Consider the following 24,879-nt stretch of genomic DNA (forward strand, 5'->3'; position numbering starts at 1 on the left):
TTTTCACATGACCACTATTATTGATAGTTTAGGAAGATTAAGAGAGAAATTACGGAGATGCATCATTTAGTCTTTAGATGTACTGTTTATTTATAGACGAGAGCAGTGGGCCTATGATAGATTATTAGGAGAGTTTCTCCCATCAAAAGCATCCCCTAAGAAATTTTATTATAATATGGACTTCTTTTCTATTGGTCAATATCTGTTATCAAAATTTAATTAGTTATATTATATATCTTTTTCAATTATAAAGGATCACATAATATAACACGATTAACTTAATCAGCTTCAATCGTTCAATCAAAATACTTAAGTTCAGCTTAGTGAGATGTTACACTATCACTTTAGATATTTATAAGATTAGGAGTTTCCAAGCTGGAAACTTACACTTAAAGAAATATTTTACTTAAATTATACATTAAAAAAATCACATAAAAGAACCCTACAAACATAAATGTATCCCAAGCATCTATTGTGTCATGGAATATTCATCAACGATTGAGGTATCTAGAAACTTTGACACCGAAGGATCGTATGCTTCAGAAGTGGAAGCACCCAACTAGGCAAAAGTTCACACGAAATCAGTAGCTTCATCAACCCCCCAAATTGTATGCCATTAAATAATCTCCATCGATATTTTCAACAGTGACTCCCATTTCACACTCGGAACACATCGTAAGCTAAAGTGATGCCGCAGGTAGTCGTATTCTAATCTCCATCAAGTCTGCATGTTAGGAGGTGCAGTTAGGTGTGATCAAGGCATGTTTGCTTCTTTGCGGAGAGACTCGAGCACTTTCCTAAGCATGCATGCATGGACTCGGTCAATCTCGCTAGATTTGATATCTGTTAAACAAAGGCCATACGTTGAAAGCTTTGCAAAAGGTGGCGAACACGGTAACCGAGTACGGCAGCAGCTTCGTCCTCTCGTCAGCATCGCATCACACACGGAGTATTTTGCTCTCCGGGTTTCGTTCTATAAAGCTCGGCCTTGCCTTTCTTCTTTGTTCTCCACCCCAAGCATAGAGGTCGAGGGATAGAGAAAGATGGGGAGGGCTCCCTGTTGTGACAAGGCGACCGTGAAGAGGGGGCCATGGTCCCCTGAGGAGGATGCAACGCTCAAGGCTTATATCGAGAAGCATGGAACTGGTGGCAATTGGATTGCGCTGCCTCACAAGATTGGTATGTCCTCAAACTACTCGATCGCTTCATCTCCTTCTCGAATCCCGCTTCTTGCAGAGGAGATCCTTGACCTTGTGTTTCAGAAAACCAAAAACCGGTCCTCAACCCAAGATCTTGTTCCTTCTCAGCGCTGCGATTTCTTCCTATAACTAGCTATAAGAGAGTGATTGAGATCAGATGCAGGCATTTTACCACTATGTCTTGTTTCTGAATTCAACTATGGTATAGAAAAGGGAGAGAAAACAATCTGGATAGATCATCCTTCTACCAGAACATATTTACATGCGGCATGCAAAATGAAGATCTTCAACTGTTCTGTCAGGAAGTAGACAAGAGAGCTACGTTTAATATTTCTCTTGTTATCGTTTCAGGTCTGAAGAGGTGTGGAAAGAGCTGCAGGTTGAGATGGCTCAATTATCTGCGGCCCAACATCAAGCATGGTGGCTTTTCGGTAGAAGAAGACCATATCATATGTAGCCTCTACTCAAGCATCGGGAGCAGGTAAATCATCCGGATACCTTTTCCTGCTCTCCCTTTGCATGCCCATCATGTACATGAGGATAACACCAACTAAGCTTTCATGCATTAGGTGGTCTATAATTGCAGCCCAGCTGCCAGGGAGAACAGATAATGACATCAAGAATCATTGGAACACAAGGCTGAAGAAGAAACTACTTGGCAAGCCAAGAGAATCACCACAACCTCGATGCCTTTCTGTAAACCAGGTCTCGACTGAGGTAGCTAATGCGATGAGTCTCCAAACTCATCCACAAACCCTAAGTGCGCCAGCTCTGGAAAGGATGCAACTCCGGGGCTGCGAGGATCCCTTCTTCTATCATCATCCGCAGGGCGACAAACTCTTTGAAGACCAACACACCGATACTACCACGTCTACAACTCCGATAAATTCATCTCATCGAAGACTGCTGCAGGTGAAGCAGGAAATCCAAATCTTGATGAACCAAACTGTACAGGAAAATATGGATTGTTCAGTACCGGGGTGTCCGCCGTCAGATGCGGGAGGTCTCGCGGAGAGTTCATTCTCAGACTGCAACTCGCTGGTGGCAGGACTTTCCGACCTCCATGAAATCTTCCATGGCAAAGAACCATTCTTAGGATTGCAGGAAGCGAATCAATCGACCGAATCAGACTGTTTCAAGGAAATGTATAGGGAGAAGGAGAGAGACGGTATGAGCTTGTGGTCAAGCATGGCTTCATCTCTCCATCCCGATTCCGTGCTTCAAGAGTATCTACTTGGGTATGATCTCTAGTGGTTGCAGTGTCCGGATTATGGTTTTTAGGTAAATTAGATGTTGGTTTTACATGAACAGACCGAGACATGATGGTGTAAATTTGTTCCTTTGAGTAGTCATCGGTTCTCGATCTTACTATCTCCTCATTATAACGATATTTTTTCTATATTTTATATTTTATGCAACGCTAAGAATGTTTATTGATAGGTCACATAGTGGTATTTTGCATTTTTCTTCATTTGGATTCTTCTCCTCATTCACATTTTGATTTGGTAAGTAAATACATTGGACCAAAGATTTAGAAATATTTAAAATTTAAATTATGAATTTTTATTTCTAAATAATTTTTAATTAAAAATATAAAAAAAAAATTAACGGCTCGAATTGAACCGAAACCAAAACCAACGATTCTGGTTTTGATTCGACCTAATTCGATTAAATCTTAGTTCCTAACTTCAGGAAACAAAAATCATCAAATTTTAAAATCAGAACGATTATTAATACGCGATCAAATAACTTTTGGTTTTGCTCGTATTATTTCTCACATTTATCCAAATTTAATCAGTTATTTAACCCATAAAGTTTTGGTTCGTTGGATCGGATGGGATCAAAGTTTAATCGAATATTTAATAAAATTTACTTAAAATGATATTACATTTTAAATTGTCTTTTTGATTTTTTTTTTTCAATGAATTCCAACGCAATTTCTCTTTTTAGTTTTTTTTTCCCATTGAGAGGTTATGTTTGGGTTATTTCTCCTACAGTTCCCCTAATTTCTTTTGTTTTTCCTCCTTTCCCTCTTTTTACGATCTCATCCATTCGAACCAATTTATTGGATCGGTCCAAAACTTAAAATAAAATATAAATCATATGATTGATTGTAGAAAATAATATATAATATTTTTATGCATTTTCAAAGATAATAAAATTATCAAACAAGACATTAAATATTAATACTAATTAAATCAAATGTCATTATAATTAAATGTAAGATAATAAAAAAAATTACCAAGATTCTTTTTTACACAAAATAATAAAATATTATTCTCATCAAAATAATTAAACCTAAGACTTTAAGCTTCCAAAAATTCCAAAACAATCAAATCTCTATTTAGAACTAATTTTCGAGAGTTCCAAACTAGAAACTTTTTGAATTTAAGTGACTTGAGTTATATTGTTTTTGGATGAGTTTACAATGTTTTCAAAATCAATGTATCCTAATTTTTGGCCCATTTAAGCTGAATTTAGAATTCTTTACATATAATCACATCACTATAGTAGTAAATATTTTCAAATGAATTAGGATGAAAATAAAAGCTCGATCCAAGTTATAGTGATCTTATATTTGGTCATACTATTTTTGACTTTCTATTTATATACACTGTAAATATACTCTTTTTTATCTAAAACCCTCATATGGTTGGCTCCTCCTTTTTTTGTTTAACAACATAAAGATAACCTTCTAGATAGGTATTTATAAATTATGTTGCATGACAAATCCTTTTCTATATGAAAGTTCTAATCTCTCTCTCTCTCTCTCTCTGTTTCTGTTTTCTTTATAGATAAATCCTAAATATTTTATAATTATATTGAGATCCACAAGTAAGTTACTAGATATCACATTTTTAATGATGTATTTCTAAGATAGAAATTATTAAGATTGATAAGTATTTTAGGAATCCTAATTAGATTCTGACTCCATCTTCAGATTTATGGTTCAAGTAGAAAGATGAGTCTTTAGTGAAGGATTTGTTCATATAAATATAAATATATATGAATTTTAAAGTTTTGATTAGAGTGAAAGTTAGTTATAGAAAAAAATATTTTAGGTGCTTTTGGGGTTTTAACTAATAAGATCTAAAAGGGTTGAGAGAGAGTGATTCCTTATATTGGTTCTTTTCATATAATAGAAAATTTGATTTTCCTCATGTTCTCTCCCTTAACCATGTGTCTTTTTATGGTATCTTATTCATTTGATCCTTCATTTTTAATGGTCTCTTTCTAATATAAAAATAAAAAAAAATCTAATTTAATTTATTTTCCAACAATCTCTGACCAACATACATCAACTGTAATGCTTGCTGCTTGCATTGGTAACACAGACTTGGTGATCCTCTGACTCAATGTATCTCCTCTTGTAACTTTCAGAGAACCATACTCCATTTTCCTCCTCCTAAGTTGCTTTCAGAGTCCCTACCTCTCACTTCCAGGGTGAGAAAGCAGGTGGGTTCCCAGTCTCTATCCCAATAATGGAGGTCATGCTACTCTCCATCATCAGGTTCTGCTCTCACCATTCTTTACTTTATTTCAACATCATCTTGCAATATAAATTTGTGATCAATTAGGATCGAGTAAAATCAAACGCTTCTTGCTCTTATCTTTGATCCATCTATTTGCACCAATAATGACTCCAGTTGGTCCCCATGCCTTTTATAATCAAGTGTTCATCCGCAAAACCCTTCCCAGTTACAAGTATGAGACTCTTGGTGATTCTTTTAGTAGATTAATTCTCTTCGAAAAATATTATATTAAACTACAGTACTCAATGGTCAAAAGAGCCTTCTATGACAAAAAAAAAACACACACACACACACATCTATTGGTAACACTGAAGAGAGTAGATTCGCATGGCCACCTGAGAAAATGCAGTAATCATGATGGGTACGAATCTTTCAGTGGAGAAGTGGGCACAAATCGGGTGGCTAATGTAAGGTTGAGATTGAAGAATGAGCTTTCCACTTTCCACGAGATAAGGAATGGGCACAAATCTTAGTCGCACGGCCAACACCCTTTCAAGAAATAAGGAACACAAGAAACCTCCCATGAACAGCTCTCTCTACAAAAGAGCACAATGGAACAGCGTAAACCTTGTCGTCTTTCACGCAGCCGCGTCCCGCCCACGGCCCTACCCACCCTTCGCCACTCACTGCACACTCCCTTATCTGCTTCTCATTTCTTTCCTTTTTCCCTTCTTATGATACAAAATGATACGAGTGCATGTAATACAGAAATCACATGAAACACGGATGCCGCAAACGCCTAACTAATTAACCTGTTACCTTCAGACAATAGTAGAAAACCCACCACATACATCCTAGTTTTGGTGGTGTCGTGTAGTATTTCCAATCCCCTGACAGCCTCAGCAGTCTACTCCTCCCTTTTCTCATCAAACGAGGAAGCCCCCGCCGGGATGGGCGTCGCGAGGTACGTCGGCTTCTCGTCCCCGGCCATGACCACCACGATCTCCTGCTTGTAGAACGTCGCCGGCGTCGCCATCGCCGGTTCCAGATTAGCCCCCCGTTCCGCTCCGCCGCGGTCGAAGTGTCCTGACAGCTTCCAGTAGGCGCAAGCGAGGAGGATGAGCGCGACACCCACAAGGCCCAGCATGGCCACCAGTCCCCCGAACAGGTACAGCAACGGCGCCGCATCCGACCCTGAGCGGCCGCCACCCGCTACCGCCGCCGGCACCGCCACTGCTGCAGCATTGAACCCTGACTCTGTCCTCATCTTCCTCTTCCTCACAGGCAAGCTTCGTGGCCTCTCCTTACTCTCAAGAACCCACCGAAAGAAAGGGGTGGTGGTATATTCATACAGAAGATGAAAGGGCAGAATTGTAATTATATTACGAGTGACAAGTTGGTAGCTTTACTTTGGCTCTTTAGAGAGCTCAACTATTATTCCATAGCGCTATAACTGTGAGATATAAGTGGAGAGATGTAAACAAAGAGTGGGGTGAGGACTCATCCACAGAAGGGACCCCCCTATATTGTCATTTTGTGGGGGAGGGGAATTGGAATTGGAATTGGATTTGGAATTGGGAGATAAAGGTACTGATCTCTCTCTCTCTCTCTCTCTCTCTCTCTCTCTCTCAATCATGATCTTTCAATAAAAAAAACATATACGATGTTTGAATCATGATTCAATAAATAAAATCATGATCTTTCAAAAAAAGAAAGGATTAATATTTGTGAGATCTAATCCATTATAGAAATTCATATCTGCTTGGAAAAATATATATAAATGATGACTAACTCAATTCTTATGAAATCATGAATCAGATCATCAAAGGCTAATTCAACCTTAACTCAACAAAAGGAAACAAGGGTAACTAAATCATCTATGAGAAAGAAAGGATCACATTTTCTTCAGATAAGAAATGCATGATTCCTAATGATTAATGTATTCTTTACATCTGTACAGCCATACAATAGAAAGCAAAGAGAAATGCACCTAATCATCGTCTGAAGTAATTACCACAGAGTCGAACAACTTCACCAGCAATTCACATAATAAAATCACACAATTCAGTACGAGCATACAATTCGACAAGCTAAGAATGCAGGAACAAAGAAAGGTAGTTTACCTAAATACATTTGGTGGGGCACTCCTCGGTATATACACTGACTGACACCACAACATAATTGATAGACAAGCATAGCATATCAATTTCAAGGTTAAAAGGGAAAATGAGATACTGAGAGTATGAGTTATCCTGGTCATGGTAAGACACTGGCCAAGAATCCTTTTCAATCTGTAGACTTATATAGAGTCAGTCCATAGATAATCAACATTGTATTTCTTTCATGAAGACACATGATAAAAGGAATGGTTCCACATCTTATCACCCATGTTTCCCGGATGTTCCCAATGCAACACAAGCCACCATCACATGTAAGAACAAAAACAGATTTAACACCCTGCTTGACTCCATTTTGACTTTCCACCATGCTGCTTATGTTCCAAAAGTGAAATTCTAGGTTTGTTTTGTCAATAGCCCACAGCACAATTAATTTCATGAAATCACATGGTCATTAATCATACACATATCAAAGTTAATCTGATATAATTTGGTGGCATGTTGTGGTGGGCCTACTGCACCATGTGTTCGCATGTGGTGTGTACTACTCGTAAGTAGATAGGTGAAACTAAACCAATCCAGGTAACATGGACATCCAATGGGGAAGAAAAAGCAGTAATAATTTTCCCATTATATTATGAGTTCATCATATGTGTCCTCGTCAACAGAAAGAACTTACATGGCCATCAGTGGATGTAAGAGATGAGCAACGACATGAAGCAACCGTGCATGGCAAGGTCCAAATTCCAAAAGAAGTGATCGCAAGAGGTTTGCCTTGTTTATGGCCAGGATATATTGGCTGGTGCATGACAAGGTGATAAATCAGATCATGGTCTCCATTTTTCTTCTCTTTCAACTTCAACCATCAACCGCACAGGAAGCATCAACACTTCAAAATACTCAGATTCAAAAATTTTCTTCTTCTCTATCTGTTCCTCTTCTTCCGCTGCCTCCCCACCACTTCACCCCTTCTTCTCCTCCAGATATTATAATTACATCTGATTGGAAATCCAAAACTGACACAAATCATCAAAAGGATGGTCTAATATAAGGAAGGTGCTAGTTATTTTTTACTGATAAAAGACTTTGTCAGGTCCTGGGATCAAAAACATCTTCATCCCTCTCTCTCTCTCTCTCTACAAACAAAAAAAAAAGGAACACAAGAAGCTTCCACCAATGCAAGGTTTAAGAGGATCAATAATTCAACTTCTGCAAGTACAGAGGTTGTTTTTATATCTGAAACTTGATCCCATAATCTGCAAAGGAGCAAATTTATCATGATGCTAAAATTTGCCCTAATTTGTTGCAATTATTGATGGGGAAAATATGAAAAATGACAATCGAGTTAGCCAATCAGTGGGTGAACACATTTATAGAGTCATCCTAATCAAACAGAAAATACTCCAAGATCAGGTGATCCAAAGATTCTAATGCACCATTGCCTCAGATGCTGGTAAAAGTAAAAGGAAAAACGAAAAAAAACTAAAAACCATTATATACATCACAATTATGGAGTTTATGGATAAGATTTGGAATTATATAACAATAAGATTTTGCGAAGACAAGAACAACAAAAGCATAAAACACTAACAAGAGCAGAACATTAAACAGGCTCTCGACAAAAAAGCATTAGCAAGAAACTTATACACACTGGTGGCCGTCTTTGATAGCAGGCACTTGCAGTGTCACTTTGAGATCAGCCTCTGCAACTGCACTACGGACACCCTTTTGTCTGTAGAAGGTACAAAAAAGTAAAACCACCTTAGCATCTCAGCACACTACATCTCATTAATTAACCCAATAGGTGCATCATTAACAATCAGAATTTGCACAAAAACAACATGAGGAAGTCAGAAATATGAAACCAGTTCAAAACTATTTTGCAGAAGATCCACATAAATAAGAAGAATGGATGTACCAGATGGCGTAGAAACCATCTCGGTGTGGCAGCTGATGCTTCTGTTGGTTCTGATTTCTGAAAAACATGAAGTAAGAGAATATACATAGAAATCGTCGAATAAAAAATAGAACATAAACACAAGAAAGGTTTAAAAAAAAGTTTAATAAATTGAAGCATGCTCTTGCTGTTAAAATGATCCCTCAATTAAGGAACCATATCTAGATTATGTGTTGACAAACACTTTTTGCATTGCCATTATAAGATGATAGATTGTGTCATCAATGTGGATAAGTTATTCTATGATCTATCACACATGACAAGATGTTCTTGAGCACAGACAGGGTAGCCGCGCTAATTTCATTTGAAATGCTGCAGATAATTGTTGTGACTCTCTCTCTCGATGGAAATCATTCTATCGCTATTTTCTCGAAACTCTTACTGTAGCCGAATGTTCCAAAACACATCCCAACAACAACATGGAGCGGCACACTTGATCTCATCACAAAGGGTAAAGAAGAACAAGGAAACAACCTTTTCGAACATTCAGCGCTATATAGAATTCTAAACGCACGAGCATGAAGATCAAATTTTGAGCGCGGATAACGGAAGGAAACAAGAAAAATATCAAACCTGTGGTGGGAGGAGAGCAGGCGGCAGATGACGGCGGCAAATCGGGAGGCGGCACGTCGAGGATAGGGGCGTACATGTAGCAATCGGACGCGAGGTAATCCGCCACGGCCTTCACGAATCCCCTGCTCCTCCGCCGCTTCGTCGGCCTCCTTCGGACTCTAATCTGCCCGTCCGTCTCCATTCCTTCCTCTTCACCGAACTACTCTAAAACCCCTAGATTGGAATCGCGCCTTTCCTTGCTCGAGGAATCCGGAAGAAGAGACGTGGCGAAGGTTTCGCATTCTACGAGCGACACGCGGGGTCGAATTGGCTGGCGGGGGGAAAACGGGTCGGATTCTGAGGAACACATCCGTATCCACTTTTTTAGCTACAGATCCAGATACGGGTGCGAATACGGATACGGATAACAGGCGGAAATTGAATTATGATTACATGACGGATATCGTATAAGGTGAATATTTAAATTTTTATATCATTTTTATATAAAAATATGTGAATCTGAATTAGATATTGATGCAATATATGACGAATATAAATATTATTATTTTTCTTTAACTCACATTCTTTGGGTTAAATTATTTTGATCTTATTAAAAGAAAATTGGTTTTATCGTATCTATCCTTTTCAAAGTTTGGAAAAAGCATATTTACTTTTTAAAATATTATTATTATTTATAATATATAATATATATTATTATTATAATATATAATATATATTATTATTATAATATATAATATATATTATTATTATAATATATATATATATATATTATCAACCTTGTACAAATATAATTTAAGATATTAAAAGAGAGAAAAAAAAAGGAGAAAGATCCAATGACATGAGAAGATCACCAATCCAGGAAGAGAGAGAGAGAGAGAGAGAGAGAGCATCTCACATACACACAGATATACTTTCACATTTAAGTAACGCTGAAAAGTCTAAAGGCGTCTCATGTGCCCATTGATGATCCTTTTAATGCACGCCTATTTGTGATAGAGAATTTATAAGTCATTTAATTCTTTTGTATTAAGTATTAAATTTCATATTTTTTGTTTTCCCATTTTGTTTTCTATGTATAAATTTCAAAATAGTTTGCACTCTGTAGAGCTTTTTTTCTTTTTAGGGAAATTTTTGCTCTCTATATATCTTAAAATCTCAATTGATTTGAAACTTCCAACACGAATCTATACGAAACAACACAAAAGATACACTATTAGGTGTCAATTCTCCATATAAATCGGTCAAATATAAAACGAAAAAGAGAGAGATGATGCGCTGTTCTCCTCTCGGACACTCTGAGAACTCTGTGTCTAAGAAAAAGACAGAAGAGAAAGAGAAGAACAAACAGATGACACACCACCTCAACAGACCATGAATGGCAGAGCTATGCAAAATCATTCTTCTTCTTCTTCTCCTGCTGCTGCTTGATGCTTTCTTTTCCTTCATCTGTTATGCAAGGGGTTGGGGCCGGTTGGTACGAGTCGCTTATCGTCGTCGACCGAGCTCCCGTTCTTGCACGCCTGCGTGAGATAGCCGCAAACTAGATCGAGATTCTGGAACCTGCACCCACGGCGGTGGATGGTGGCAACGCCGGCAGCCAACTCCTCCACCGATGCCTTCTCATCTGCCTTGTGACGGTGGTGACTGTGCTTCCGGCTGACACTTCTAGCCAACCCATGCGAGCCGGCGACGAACAAGATGAACCAGGCGACCAGGGCTGCTCGAGCCCATCTCTTCTCCATGCCTACCGGAAGAGTCTCTCAGATTTAAAGGAGCTGAAGCAAGAGGCCAAAGGATAAATAATATATTAACTGAGGTTCCTCGGATCTACAGTTGTCTATGACACACCCACATCTCTCGACCTCTGCCTCGCACCAAACCACGCATTAATGTATCATCACATCTCTTGCGGTCAGTGAAGCGAGCCACAGGGTGAGAGAGAGAGAGAGAAGATGACAAGATAAGAGAGAGAGAAAGAAAGCGTCTTATAAAATAGAAACCAACGTACTAAGATCTGACCACATCACATAAAAGATGGACAAAATGGAAAAAAAGCTAATGATAGCTATGACGATCGCCAAGAAGAAGAAGAAACACAGAGAGAGAGAGAGAGAGAGAGAGAGAGAGAGGGGATGCAGTTTAGTTCTTTGGTCTTATTTCTACTTATATGGAGGGGACTGTTTGCAGTAAGAAAACATCAACACTTGCGACTAGCACTGAGACTTCCATCACCGTTCCCATTTTGCTTCTCTTGCTATGTTGAACATTGTATCCACTACATGTGTCCAACCTATTCCTCTAAGATCTTATTTAGTAACTATGACATCTATGTATTTTTGTTTCTAACAATGATGTTTTGTTGAATCCACTCTTTTTTGTCACTATAGAGTACAAACAGATAAATTTTGAGATGATATATGATCAACATCATTCAACTATAATAAAACTAAAGAACTAGGGGTGTTCAAATAGAATCGAAGAATCATTTTGGATCAATATGACCCGATCATCAATAATTCAATGTTGAAGATTATAAATGATTTCAATTTGAAAAAAATTCTTTGGTTCAGTTTATTGATTCAATCGAATCAATTTAAATTTTAAAAATACCAACTAAACCCAAAGACTCTCAAAACTTTAAAATTTCTTTCCAAACTTAGTGACTTGACTGTTCTTTCTCTTTGTTCCTCGTTCTCTCTTATCTCAGGTATAAACTTTATATTTTTTTTTCTCATCGTTCTTCATTAGCAATCTTTTTATTGATTTATATGAATTTTTTATTGATTTATATACATTCATGAAGAAAAAAAAGATTGCATGTGAAGTCATTGTTCCTCTATTACATCTTTTAATAAAAAAATATCACTTGTGCATAGGTCCAATTATTTAAAATATTTAGAATGATATTTATAATATAATTTTTTTTGAGAATGTAAGCACAATTGGATTAAAATTTTGGTTTGATTCAACTAACTGAATCAATTCACTAAATCGAATCAGTTCATTTAAAATATATATATTTTTTTAAAATTACTTAAAATTTAAAAAAAAAAAGCTAATCAGTTAATTGAATCGAACTAATTAATTGTGAACCGATTGGATTGTGTAGGTTCAAAGTAATTTTGGTTTAGAGTACTTTACTTTAATCAAACTCACTAATTCGATACTTAATTATTAGGTTTGAATCGCTTTGAACACAAAGAACAGTGAATAACTATTTATGCTTGTCTTACGACATTACATCATTTACGTAAACATAATCTCAAGCTCCACTACATATGAAATTTAATGAAGCACGTTAGTGGATTTACTATATCCATTGTGTAGAACGTATGGGCATCTTTAGAAAAGGCAAAGCATGGTTGGTTCATATCCATTGAGGCCGACAAAGGAAGACAGAAGTCTGGGCTGCTGCGAGAACCCCACCACCCCTTTGAGGTAGGCCAATCAACCCATGGAAAATTACGGTGGAATCCTCAGTGAGCCCTCATGTAGTACACGGTTCCAGGGGACGTCGTTGTGGCAAGTTTGTTATTGATCCTGGCATGAGAACCAAGAAGGATAGCATAGCAGAGAGGGCGAGAGAGAGAGAGAGAGAGAGAGAGAGAGAGATTCCTCATCTTTACGTTCCATTCTCTTGGGCCAATCATTTTGCACTTGGCATGCGCTCTACAGAATGGGACACTAAATTACCCAGCGGTCAAACTCCCACTTATGTCACCAGATTTGGTAGGATCACCACTTTTCTTTTTTTTTCCTATATTTTCTTTCATGGAAATTTAGAATTTTTTCTGTATTTAACAATCAGAAACTAAGTATTGACTTATGAAAAAATATTATTGATGATTACGTTAACATAATGTGACCGTGATCTATATGTGAGGAGAAATTTGGAATAGAGTATGATCTCTTTCGATTCGTTACATACATAAAGATCAAGATTGAGAGTGATTTCTCGATCTCTTATCAAGTTGTTGAGCTATCTCCCTTGTAGAATATTCACATGAATATTCTTGAAACTTTAGCCAATTGGGATCAATTACAAACTAACTCCTCTATATAATGTTTGCAAAAATATTTCTGAAAGTTAAGGAACAGTTTGAGTCGATTACAAACTATATTCCTTGTAGACTTTTTATAAAATATTTATTCTCCTTAGGGTTAGTATAAAAATATATTATTAACTATAGATTACTATAGATGAAAAAAAGAGGACATCAGTACCAACTTAGCATTGGAGGAATCAACTAAGGAAGCTATCTCGATCTCGATCTTTGTGTAGGTAACAAATCAAAATAGATCATGCTCTATTCTAGACAACTCCTCACATATTGATCAAGGTCATATTATGCTGACTAAGATATTAATAATATTTTTCTATAACAATTGTGAAAATAGATTTTTTTAAATAGAGAATTTATTTTAGTTCGCCTTATGAAAATATGATAAAGTTTTCCATGTTAAAATCTTTATCATATCTTTATTTTTTTTTCTACAATGTTAGGCAAAAATAAGAACTGTATTTCAACACTTCATGTATGCTTGAACATCCTACGTATTATCAATATATAGTCTCTCTCTCTCTCTCTCTCTCTCTCTCTCTCTCTCTCTCTCTATATATATATATATATATATATATATATATATATATATATATATATATATATATATATATAATAATAATAATAATAATAATAATAATAATAACACTTCCAGGCAAATAAGAACAAGGATCAATTATGTAACACTTCAAAAATGGTGATTCAATCTTTAGTATGCAATGGAAGGTAGATTTGTTTGTCCGAGTTCAAGTTTGATTTATTTCTTAAGAAAAAGGACCCACAGTTGACTTTTTTTCCTTTTGGGAAGAGTGTGAGAAAGTCAACCACCCAAACTCGCAAGGACTCTTTCACAAACAGATGTCTGTGCCAAAATTGACTCATGAATGCCTGGGTCTGTTCTAACTTATGACAACCCTAACTTAGCCAATTTTGCACTCACAATAGTCCATGCATGATTTGCACATATATGAACATATTCCAACCACTGTCATTAGTGTGTATAAAAATGAACATACAGTAATCACTGTCACATATTTCATCACAAAAAGAATTAAAATTAGATCAGGCTATGATTGAATTCTGTGGATGCCATTTTAATGTTTGTTCAGTGCTTGGATCTGTGGTTGACTAGCTTGAATACCACTAACTTGTGTGTCATACCCACAAGGAATCATATAGATTTTGAGTTGATGACAGGTGACATGAGTGCTTAAGCACAGGGAAACTGCACAGCCAGCAGATCATAATAGAAAATGCAGAGACTCCACTCATACTTGAATTTCTTATTCTCTAATAAACATTGGTTTTAACAAACGAATTAAACATAATTATCGATAGAAATAAAAAAAAAAATTATATTGAAGTAGTTTTATTGAAGTAGCTTTAGTTTTAATATATTAACATGTCCCTCTCTTATTTATACATATTAGGAGGAAGAATTTTCCTCAATAGAATAGAGAATTTTTCTGAACAGAATAGAGAAAATCTTATCGTATAACTAAGAGTTTAAGATATCAAAATGTATCCGTCCATATGACTTTATTATTTGTTCCAACAACAAAACATCTTTGTCATATACATAAACGATGCATAATAACATGAAATGGTTATCCCATTTAGATACAATGCAGCCCGTGGTAATGCTTGTTGATGGAATTAGCTTGCAAAGCACTCGGAAGGCTGCCCCTGGGGGAACCTCTTCACATCAGTGCAGTAGTTGTAGATCATGTAGTTCTTCTGCACCCACCTCAGCTTCTTCAAGCTGGTGGCGTCAAACTCCTCCCACATCCAAGAGTTGCTAGTCCCCGAAGAGCAGGAGGAAGCTCCTGAAGGCCACACGCAGCCATTGGCGTTGTAGTTCCTGAAGGCAGCCGTGAAGGGTGCCTGGGACCAATCCGTCTTCACCAACCCCCCTCTGGTGGCCCAATCCTCCGCATCCCACAGACTGGAGTAGACCCTCATCGCTTGGCTCTTCGGGTACGGCACGCCGACCGACTCCCTGTTCCTGAACTCCCTGATGGGTGTGCCATCCACGTAGATGCTGAAGTCGAAGGAGGAAGAAACATTAGGACAAGTTTCTGTTCGCCACAGGGCATGCAGTCGATGAAGCATAAGATGACTCACACGATGTGTCTGGGATTCCACAAGATCGAGTAGGTGTGGAAGTCCTTGGTGGGATCGAACCAGAGGTAGAACTGCTGCTCCCGGTTCCCCTTCCCCTGGCTGTACACGTTGGTGTGGAGGACGTAGGGGTCCCCGCTGAGGTTGCCGAGGAACTCCAGGTCGATCTCGTCATGCGCCGCTCCTTGCGACGACAGCTGCAACAGGATGACTCCATCACATCAGCGGCGACGCATGCAGCAATGACGAAAGGGATACCACAGTGACTTTACTTACGTAGAAGGTAGTGACAGTTCCAGCAGAATTCCCAGGAACGAGCTTGAGCTGCATGTCGAACTTCCCGTATACGTACTGGTCTTTGGACTGGAAGCCGGAGCCAGAATACTTGTCCAGGGACAGCGTGAGGAGCTGGCCATTGTTGAGGATTTTGGCACGGCCATCACCCCAGGTGATGTCTACATCCTGGTAGAAGTTGCCGGCCAGCGCAGTGCTTGCAGAAGTGGCAAGCAAAGCAAGCAAGAGAAGCAAGGAAGCACAGGAAGCCATGCCCATGAAGGAGCTTTGTTTTGGGGTCAGGTTGGTGTGGTGAGGGTGGTGTGTGTGTGTCTATATATATCTATAGAGAGAGAGAGAGAGAGAGTGTGTGTGTGTGTGTGTGGCCATGGCCATGTTTAAGGAAAGTTCCTTGTGGGAGATGACTCAAGAAGCTTAGACCGGGAATGAGCTGGATCCAGTGATTTGAAGGGCTGCTTTCCAGAACAATGTTTCCAGCGACTACTAGTCACTGTGGACGCTATTGATTTGTTTAGGTAGATTTTGACTTGAGTTTCCAAAGGTAACCACAAAAGAGAATAAAAGAAAAAATGTTCTCCATCTGGAGTTTAATATCTATTCTCACAAACTTTGGAAATAGCATATTTTTGTCTTACGTATATTATCCTTCAAAATTTTAAATTTTTGGTATACATATCAAACTGATATTTACAGGGGCAAATACGAAAATAACTAATTTTGGAGAAACATGAATGTAAATTCACTATTTTTTGAGATGGCAGATGGAAATGAAATCTGTGGCATGGAATTGACCATTTAAAAGGATGATTCCAGTATGATGTTAAGCAAGGATGAGAATGGAGTGAGTTGACCATTAAAAAGGAGGACAATGTGACAAAGTCCTTCGTTTTATCCCAATAGATTTATTTATATTTATAAATATATAATATATATCATAATATTATATAGAATCCAAAACCAAGAACCACACATTCTATGGGACAAATCCATTCAAATATTGTTTATACTGACATGCAACTATCAATTTGTTTGAAACCCACATTATAAGGTTTTAAAGTTTTGTTTAAGCATCTTAATATACTTAGCATTTAGAAAAATCATAACTTACAATTCATATAAAAAAGTTAAGTTGGGTGTACTAATGCAAATGCTAAAAAAAGGAAGGGCCAAATAGCAATTGATTTAATTAGGATTACTATTTTTCTGTTTGTAGGTATAAAGATCATTTATTTCTCCACAGATCTCCAAATAGCAATTGATGTAGTTACCAACAACTACCTTTCTCTTTGCTCTTGGTTACTTTTCAAGTAATTTAATTTATTTAATCTATAATGAATTATAATTATTGTTATTAATAAACTGTTTTGTTGCTTTATTATCAGCTACAAGTCAATTTATTTGCTTACACATTATCAAACACCAAGTCACCAACTAAACTGATAGCTTAATTGTCATCATTTTTATTGACTCTTTAATTACCCTCTCCAATTAATTAGATCCCTAACATTCAAGAATTACCAAATAAATCTATCCTCCATGCCATATCTATGTCAAAAATGCTGTTATTTCTCTAGTGGAAAATAGCCAGTTGATGTCTCAGATTGACAATGCAGAATTTGACCTACAGTAGGGCAGCCAAACCAAGTCCTACTACTCCTGATGCTGATTTATTAGCTCCTCACAATCAAAGCCCATAGCAAAATGAATCAGCTGTTATTGACAAGAGGAAATTGGGAAGACAGCAAGCAACATTTGACAACATGACAAGTGTTTCCAGGGAAATCAATACCTGGATGGTTTCCTGGGCAAATCTGGTTGCTGCAAACTTCAAGTTGACCTGCTAAATCTTGGGATGGTTTCCTGGGTGAATCTGGCTGCCGCAAACTTCAAGTTGTCTTGCTAAATCCTGTGCAAGTATCTACAGAATATTTTACAGAAAGAAGTAGTTTGCAAGTGGAAGTAGTATATTCAATTTAAACTCCTCTTGTAGGGATGGTTTTCCCTTGATTCTGAAGAGATTCAACACCCAACTAAAGCAGCTTCTTTTCTACAAACATCTGCAACAGAGTTTTCACTAGTATTCTACAAAGGAATTTGTAACCAAACTCTCTTTCTTTGTATGAATATGAAGCCTCAACACTCTGTAAAATAATGGCAAATGAATGCTGTGTTTTCAACATAATTTTTATTTTGTAAAGTAACTTTCTCATGAAGCCAGAATGAGCAAATCTAAAACCTCATGATTGCTGTAAGTAATGCATGCCTATAATTCCACACAAGCAAACAGCCACCATGCAGGATTTGACAAGAACAGTTCAGAAATGAAATGTTTTTTCTGTTTAGAAAAAAATCAATAGTTGTCTTCTCTACTTACAACAACAATCATCTAAAACAAATTGTGGTTCCTTGGACATAAAACTACAATAACATATTGATCGTTTCATATACTACTTAAAAGAGCAGAAAAAGGTTGACGCATGTAATTCTATCTACTGCCTTGACATTAATTGCTAAAATATCCGGTTATGTCTGACTAAAATCATTCTCTCAAATGATTTCTTTATTTGAAAATAAAATTTCTATAAGCTCAAAATTGGTAATCCGTAAGGTAGAACAAGAAAAATTAGATTAATTAATCTCTATAAAAAAAATAAAAATTCAGATTCTTGCAGTCCAAGAATCTGCCTTGAATATACAACTTTTTCGGAAGGACTACTTTGCAATTCAATTTCATAGCTACAACGAATGAAATGGTTTATGCCAATTGCTAGTCAGTAAGCGTGTCTGAAGAAAAGCTACAGAAGTTCATATGTTGATTGGAAAATTGTACTTGTACCAACATTTACTGAACGTGTGGAGACTGCCTCAAAAGATTCCTGATGTTACTGGGTATAGAAATATGCTCATTCTAACATCCAGAATCAATCAAGAGAAAGGTGAAACATATTTGACTTGTGCAAATAGAGTTGCCCTTAAAGATGCATCAGAACTTCTTGTCTTGCAGATTTCTTCAACTGATTTTGTTAAATGATATCCACTGAGGATGAAATCATATTACTCGGTAACAAGCAACAGATCATCAAATATTCCATAGATTGTACCTACCTGCAAAATATTCAGAACATGGTTGTATGTGCAGAAAAATCTTCATATCAAACTGACTGCATACATAACAATCCTAAGTCTTTCTCAATAAAGCTCCTGAAACTTGATTCTGCAAAAACGTTTGTTGTATACCCCTGTTATTTTTGAACAAAAGCAAAGCAATTGACTTCAAATAAATTTGTCAACATAGCACTTCTGATTACCAGAAAGTTCAAGTCAAGCAACAAAAAGGAAATTGGCTAAAATGGTCAACCCAAATGTGGAATTTTTTCTAGAAAATAAAAAAGAGCTTTAACAGTAAGAATATTTTCCTCAATTTGGCCCCTTTACAACAATGTGATTTTTCAGAACTTATATCTTAAAGTATGAACAACTTCAGACGTGGTCAAAATGACGGTAGATAATCATGTTATTTTAACACAAATTTGGATTTTCTACAGTACAAAAATAAACATTTCAAATAAGTTACAACAAATTAGAATGTAGAATTAGAGATGTACTATGTTCTATGTTCTTGTACAATCTCCCTGAAACAAAGGCAAGGCTGTTCCCAGCAATCGTATAATCTTTGGATCTCTCCTTATATAGTCCTTTATTTTCTCTTACAACTTTCAAGAGATGAAACCAACTCCAAGAATCAGAAATGATAAAGTACCAAAATGTTCATTCTTTTCTGCTGTTTCTTGGTTTTTGCAATCCTAATACACTACCCTTCATCTCGTATAAATGAATCTTCAATCTAAAATTTTTAATGGTACAGAAGCCAAACTTGCAATCATTAGTGACAAATTCTTGGAACAAGTTCAGTGATAAATGCACAAGCAAATGAGATGGACAATAAATAAATTCTTGGAGCTAAAAAGTTAATGTATGAAGGGCTTACAACCTAACAGCCAAACAAACAATCATTTCATGGAAGAAATTAGCAAATAAAAACTAGGATGATTAAACAGTGAGAACAAGCCTAAATGTAAATGATCTAACTTTCATAAAGACATTTAAGGACTTAGATGGCAGGGTTTACCCTCAACAAATCCCCTACCAAATATAAAGGGAGTTATCTGGAAGTACATCATCATAAATCTAAGAGATCTTAGACTCACTATGATTGTTCGCCCAAGCAACTGATGACTTCATAGATAGGTTGTATGGAACTTATGATCTTTTTCATAAAAACATAAATTGTTAAAAAAAATCAACATATTTCATTTATAAATAAAGAGCATGAGCATGGCTTATCAGCTCTACCTTAATTTATGACCATTCATCTATACGAGGCAAGAGCAATGGGGTAATGGCTGAAAAACTAAATCGTCTTCAATGAATTAGATACTAGAAAAGATCAAAATGATTTATTCAAGATCTTAAATGGGACATCAAATAAGACTATTAGACAGTTTGAACACAACCATTTAGCAACTTATACTAGCTTCATTGAACTACAATTGGTGTAATGTTGATAACTAAAATGTTCAGCTAAAAAAAGATTTAATAATTCCTTTGGAAATTTCGGTAAAAAAGTCCAGGTACGAGTGCCCTTTAAGGTATGACCAATAAATATAAAAACATGTTTTTGTACAATTGACCATACCCCTTATAAGTGGGATATGTAGTAAACCAAGAATTAAATTAATGCGACAAATGTTCACTGAATCATTATTGCTTTAGCACTATCAAGTTTCTCAAATCAAAATTTGCCATTAGCTTGATTTCATTTTATTTTAAATTATACCCACACATCTATGAACCAAAATTAGTTAAAAGCTTAAACATGGACCTACTCAGAAATGGCTACCACAACACGTAGCAGCTAGAACAAAATGACAAAATAATACTCAGATTACGGATTCAGGCATGTAAAAGAAGTCTATGGTCAATTAGGTATAAACAAGATAAAGAAACTAAGTGCCCAAAAACGAGTATGCAGGAGAAGAAATTAATAAAAATATCAATTGACTTGAATTATAGAGCTCACTAATTTTTCATTGCAGAGCTCAGCAACAAGGCACAATATAAAATTTGAAGTGGCAGCAAATGACTTGTTACATATGAAAAAAAAAAAAAAAGTATAGTTGACATCCATCCAACACTCAGGACCCAAATAACATAAAGCAGTACAAGAATGTGGAAAAACTCTAAAGATATAAAAACAAAGGCAGTGAACAAGTTCAAACCAAAGCACAAATCCATGACCACCCATGCTGATCTACAAAGAAAGGCCCTGTAGCATCCTGAGATGCTCGATGGCTGAAGGATTTTTCATGCACATCCTGCTCTTCTTTACCGAGCTTGTCTTCACCTTAATATTTTTATTTGTAGGAGGTGTTTCCCTGATGGGTCTAGGTGGCACTCCTTTCTTAAGTGCACTACCTTTTAGAGTAGCAGATGGAGGCAAGCACAAACTCTGTGGAGGCAAAGGATTATTTGGCTTCCAGACCAAGTTACTCTTCATAGAAAACCTGACCTTCTTAACAGTATTCTCATCCTCTTGCTAACAGTGCTTTCCCCGTTAGCACCATTCCATTGCCACGGACCTTTGCCTCTGCAGTCTTTACTTTTTTCCTCTTTTTTGGAGCAGGATAGTAACCAATGTTACTGGAAGGGCACTCAATTGATAACTATTGTTTAATATGCCTGCTTCGGCAGCAGCCTTCACGAATTGTCTCTGTAGGTAAGAAATAACACATTCATCAAAATCCATCTCCTTGTTTTCCACCACATCTCCATTCAAACTCGCATCATTAACAACATTGCTAGGCTCACTCCAAAGACAATTTCTTCGTCTTCTTAATGTGCTTATCTGAGATAAGCCATCAACACACCCATTGTTCACCTCTACCTGCTCGGTGCTCTCTGAAACGACTGTACTGATTACATTTTCTGAGCTCCCATTTTCCAACTCCTCAGTCGAGATATGAACTCTGGATTTCTCCAAATCATTCTCCAGCCAGAGAAAGTCATCATGAAAACCAAACAGGATTTTACGGTTTCCCCGAAGAGTCTCTGATGCCGAAGCTAAATCAAGTAACTGCTTTGAAAATACCAGCAACAGAGAAACTCTTCCAAGTTTCTCGACTTCGCTGCCCAAATCCACCTGAACTCCATTCTTTTCGAGATTCAACAGCTTCCTTCCGTTAATCTTATTCACCGGCACCTTAACCGCAGACTTCTCTAGCACCGAAATGAAGGGCTTCAGCATCAAATCCAGTGTCTCCACAGCAAGCGCGAGGAACTCTCTCATCTCATCCAAGAATACCTCGGCCACACAGTAGCTGACGCCATTCGCCGGGTACTTATCCGCTGCAAGGAGCGTTTTCTCCGACAGGATACCGATTAGCTGGGCTGACAGCACCGCATCCCATGCGTTCTAAGAGGAAAGCGTAGCGAAGTAACTTTCGGATGAGGAGGTAGAACTTGTCGAGGCGGAGAAACTCAATTACGCCACACTGACGGCGGATGGTGAGAAGGAAGGTCGCGCAGTAACGGGCGGCGAGGGGACGGACTCGAGGAGGGCAGCGAGGCGGCCGGCGAGGACAGCCTGGACGGGGAGCTTGTCGGCGTGCCACACGCAGTAGAAGAGGCCCTTCCGGATTTTGGCATGGTCGGCGTCAGAGACGCCGTCCTCAGGCTGGTGGCAGAGCCAGGAGGAGAGGGCACGAACGGCGCGGTCGCGGGTGGTCCTGTTGCAGGAGGCGAGGCGATTAGCGATGGTGGCGCCGGAGAGGCGGCCGTCAATGGGGAGATCCGGAAGGGGGTTTATAGAACCTTTGGCGTTCGATAGAAACCCTACTGGACGTGAAATCGGTAAGCTTACCGCTCCGCCGAACTACGCGCTGTGTGTGTTGTGCTCCTACAGCAGCATTTTTTTCCTGCCCTACTCGTGAATTAACCCGACGCTACCTCCACTGGGTTTGGGCAATGATGCGGGGCCCAAAACCATGGTCAGTTTCGTCGGTTTTGACGTTGGCAAATAAGCCACTGGTAGAATATGCACACGTCAGTAAGTTAACATACACGCACGCAATTAAGCAAACTTATCATGTTACTTATTGCAACAGAAGCTTCTTGGTTCTCACCAAGCATCTCTATGATTTTATTATCAACATTGCCCCTGTACATTATAGTTTTCATATGTGTGTTCTGATCAACCTTTGCCGAGTACAGATCATACTTCATGACTGCTTCTTAGTTCCACAGATACGTACAATCTTACCCACTAGTTGTTAATATATGAGAGGTTGCTACGATTTGTCCGGAATCGATGAACATGAATCGGACTTCACTATGCGGTTTCTCTTTCTATATCATATTTCCTCATGATGGAAGTAGTTTCACTGACGCTTGTTGATGTGAAATCCGAGCCACCTTCACCCCACAAATCGAGACCAGCACCTGATGCGTAGAGATGCTGAAATGGATTCGTTGGTGGAGTGATCTCCATCTCCCCTTCCAACATCATCACTACCTTGCTCATGGGAGGCCTGGCTTCTGCAGTGTACTGGACGCACCACAGAGCCGCCTTCAACACTCTCTCCGCCTTCTCTCTGTCAATTTCCTCCTCGATTCCGCAGCTCGACACAATCTCCGCCAACGCTCCGCTCTCGAACTTGTCGTAGACTATTTTGGGGAACCACTGCTGGCTCTCCGTCACATCACCGTCGAAGTTCCTCCGCCGCCCGACTATCTCAAACAGCAGCATGCCGAAGCTGTAAACGTCGCACTTGTGCGTGACCGGAGACGGCATCCACATCTCCGGCGCGGCGTAGCCGGGCGTCCCTCGCCCTCCGGGCATGGTCAGGTGAGTGTTCTCCCTCTTCATCAGCTTTGCTAGCCCAAAGTCCGCCACCTTCGGGTTGAAGTTGGAGTCGAGGAGGATGTTCCCCGGCTTGATGTCGTAGTGGATGATCCTCTGTTGGCACTCCTCGTGCAGGTATCTGATTCCTCGGGCTGTGCCGATCGCGATCTCATGAAGCGTCTTCCAGTCCGTCGTCCGATCAATCCTGTCGAACAAGTACCTGTCGAGCGAGCCGTTCTCCATGTACTCGTAGACGAGCGCTCGCACCTTGGGATCGAAGCAGAAGCCGAAGAGCCTGACGAGGTTGATGTGGTGAGTTCTTCCGATCGTCCCCACTTCCGCCATGAACTGCTCCTCCACTCTCTTACCCAAGCTTCCACTGAGGACCTTGACGGCCACCGGAAGGCCGTTGGAGAGTTCCCCCTTGTAGACCGATCCGAAACCGCCGGATCCCAGCTTGGTGGCGTAATTGCGGGTGAAGCCTGCGAGCTGCTGCGGCCAAAACCTGATGGGTTTCTCTCCGGCCAGTTCATTGAGAAAGTTCTCCACCGTCGTTTCCCCATTCGGAATCGGAATCGTAGTCGGTGGTGCGGCTGTTGTTGGTGCGTAGAAGTTGATCGATGGCAATCCGTGTTTGCTGAAGTACCTGTAGACCAGCACGGCGACGACGATCGTCCCGAAAACAGACAACACTGCAACCACTGCAAGATCGATGCATCACAGGGACACCATGAGAGCTCAGAATCGTTGCAGAAGAGATAGGTTTATGAGTGCATGAAGCCGCTTCTTACCGACGAATGTAGCAATGATTCCAGCAGGGATCCCAGAAGACATACCGTCGGTGTTTGTTGAGGACATGGATGGACAGAAAGGGATGGTGATCGCATCGCTCTACTTGAGGACTCGTAATTGCCTGACCTGGTCGAACATCTTTGTTCCTTCTCGGAAAGTGCAGCATCCAGCTGAGATCCGGCTTTAGGACCGCTACGCGCATTTAGTCGCGACCGAGGCCATGGAAGAAGGCATCGCATACAAGTCCAACGATTACGTTGAGGACGATTCCGAGGAGGACGCCGTGGAAGTATCCGTATCATAAACGACCATTGACCTTTCGGCCATGCACTGCTGTGTTTTCGATCATCTAGAATAATTATTAAAGAAATTTTATTGAAGAAGTTTTATTG

At 38.7% G+C, this 24,879-nt stretch overlaps 4 protein-coding genes and 1 pseudogene across 5 annotated transcripts; 1 reads left to right on the forward strand and 4 right to left on the reverse strand.

Annotated features, from left to right (window-relative positions):
• The first annotated feature begins 1,020 nt into the window (after window positions 1-1,020).
• On the forward strand, window positions 1,021-2,567 carry LOC135613689 (transcription factor RAX3-like). The gene is made up of 3 exons (XM_065110725.1): window positions 1,021-1,179; window positions 1,551-1,680; window positions 1,769-2,567. Exons 1-3 carry the CDS (start codon window positions 1,044-1,046, stop codon window positions 2,448-2,450), a joined length of 948 nt encoding a protein of 315 aa, XP_064966797.1. The 5' UTR covers window positions 1,021-1,043; the 3' UTR covers window positions 2,451-2,567.
• Window positions 2,568-5,579: 3,012 nt separating this feature from the next.
• On the reverse strand, window positions 5,580-5,939 carry LOC135613989 (protein GLUTAMINE DUMPER 3-like). Its single transcript, XM_065110985.1, has one exon. The coding sequence runs from the start codon at window positions 5,937-5,939 to the stop codon at window positions 5,580-5,582; it is 360 nt and encodes a 119-aa protein (XP_064967057.1).
• Window positions 5,940-14,886: 8,947 nt separating this feature from the next.
• Window positions 14,887-16,072, reverse strand: LOC135615654 (xyloglucan endotransglucosylase protein 1-like). Its single transcript, XM_065114462.1, has 3 exons — window positions 15,778-16,072; window positions 15,505-15,698; window positions 14,887-15,421 (listed from the first exon to the last, which is right to left on the reverse strand). The coding sequence occupies exons 1-3, from the start codon at window positions 16,051-16,053 to the stop codon at window positions 15,037-15,039; spliced, it is 855 nt and encodes a 284-aa protein (XP_064970534.1). The 5' UTR covers window positions 16,054-16,072; the 3' UTR covers window positions 14,887-15,036.
• A 4,780-nt stretch (window positions 16,073-20,852) lies between these two features.
• Window positions 20,853-23,076, reverse strand: LOC135613990 (uncharacterized; annotated as a pseudogene).
• Window positions 22,971-24,667, reverse strand: LOC103989525 (G-type lectin S-receptor-like serine/threonine-protein kinase SD2-5). 2 transcript variants are annotated; one of them, XM_065114463.1, is made up of 2 exons: window positions 24,532-24,667; window positions 22,971-24,396 (listed from the first exon to the last, which is right to left on the reverse strand). In XM_065114463.1, the coding sequence occupies exons 1-2, from the start codon at window positions 24,551-24,553 to the stop codon at window positions 23,183-23,185; spliced, it is 1,236 nt and encodes a 411-aa protein (XP_064970535.1). In that variant the 5' UTR covers window positions 24,554-24,667; the 3' UTR covers window positions 22,971-23,182. The 2 variants fall into 2 exon arrangements, with proteins under 2 accessions (XP_064970535.1, XP_009406668.2); XM_009408393.3 differs by having other exon boundaries at window positions 24,487-24,663.
• Between the last annotated feature and the right edge of the window lie 212 nt (window positions 24,668-24,879).

Source organism: Musa acuminata, chromosome BXJ2-6 (genome assembly GCF_036884655.1).
Source record: "Musa acuminata AAA Group cultivar baxijiao chromosome BXJ2-6, Cavendish_Baxijiao_AAA, whole genome shotgun sequence".
NCBI lineage: Eukaryota > Viridiplantae > Streptophyta > Magnoliopsida > Zingiberales > Musaceae > Musa > Musa acuminata.

What these genes read in the sequence shown, in the direction of transcription:
- LOC135613689 (XM_065110725.1), top strand. Translation starts at nt 1,044, where the DNA reads ATGGGGAGGGCTCCCTGTTGTGACAAGGCGACCGTGAAGAGGGGGCCA. An exon ending in TGCGCTGCCTCACAAGATTG is followed by an intron (nt 1,180 to 1,550) that starts GTATGTCCTCAA and finishes TTATCGTTTCAG; the next exon opens with GTCTGAAGAGGTGTGGAAAG. An exon ending in TACTCAAGCATCGGGAGCAG is followed by an intron (nt 1,681 to 1,768) that starts GTAAATCATCCG and finishes TTCATGCATTAG; the next exon opens with GTGGTCTATAATTGCAGCCC.
- LOC135613989 (XM_065110985.1), bottom strand. Translation starts at nt 5,939, where the DNA reads ATGAGGACAGAGTCAGGGTTCAATGCTGCAGCAGTGGCGGTGCCGGCG.
- LOC135615654 (XM_065114462.1), bottom strand. Translation starts at nt 16,053, where the DNA reads ATGGGCATGGCTTCCTGTGCTTCCTTGCTTCTCTTGCTTGCTTTGCTT. An exon ending in GAACTGTCACTACCTTCTAC is followed by an intron (nt 15,699 to 15,777) that starts GTAAGTAAAGTC and finishes ATCCTGTTGCAG; the next exon opens with CTGTCGTCGCAAGGAGCGGC. An exon ending in TGGAATCCCAGACACATCGT is followed by an intron (nt 15,422 to 15,504) that starts GTGAGTCATCTT and finishes CTTCGACTTCAG; the next exon opens with CATCTACGTGGATGGCACAC.
- LOC103989525 (XM_009408393.3), bottom strand. Translation starts at nt 24,553, where the DNA reads ATGTCCTCAACAAACACCGACGGTATGTCTTCTGGGATCCCTGCTGGA. An exon ending in AATCATTGCTACATTCGTCG is followed by an intron (nt 24,397 to 24,486) that starts GTAAGAAGCGGC and finishes TCGATCTTGCAG; the next exon opens with TGGTTGCAGTGTTGTCTGTT.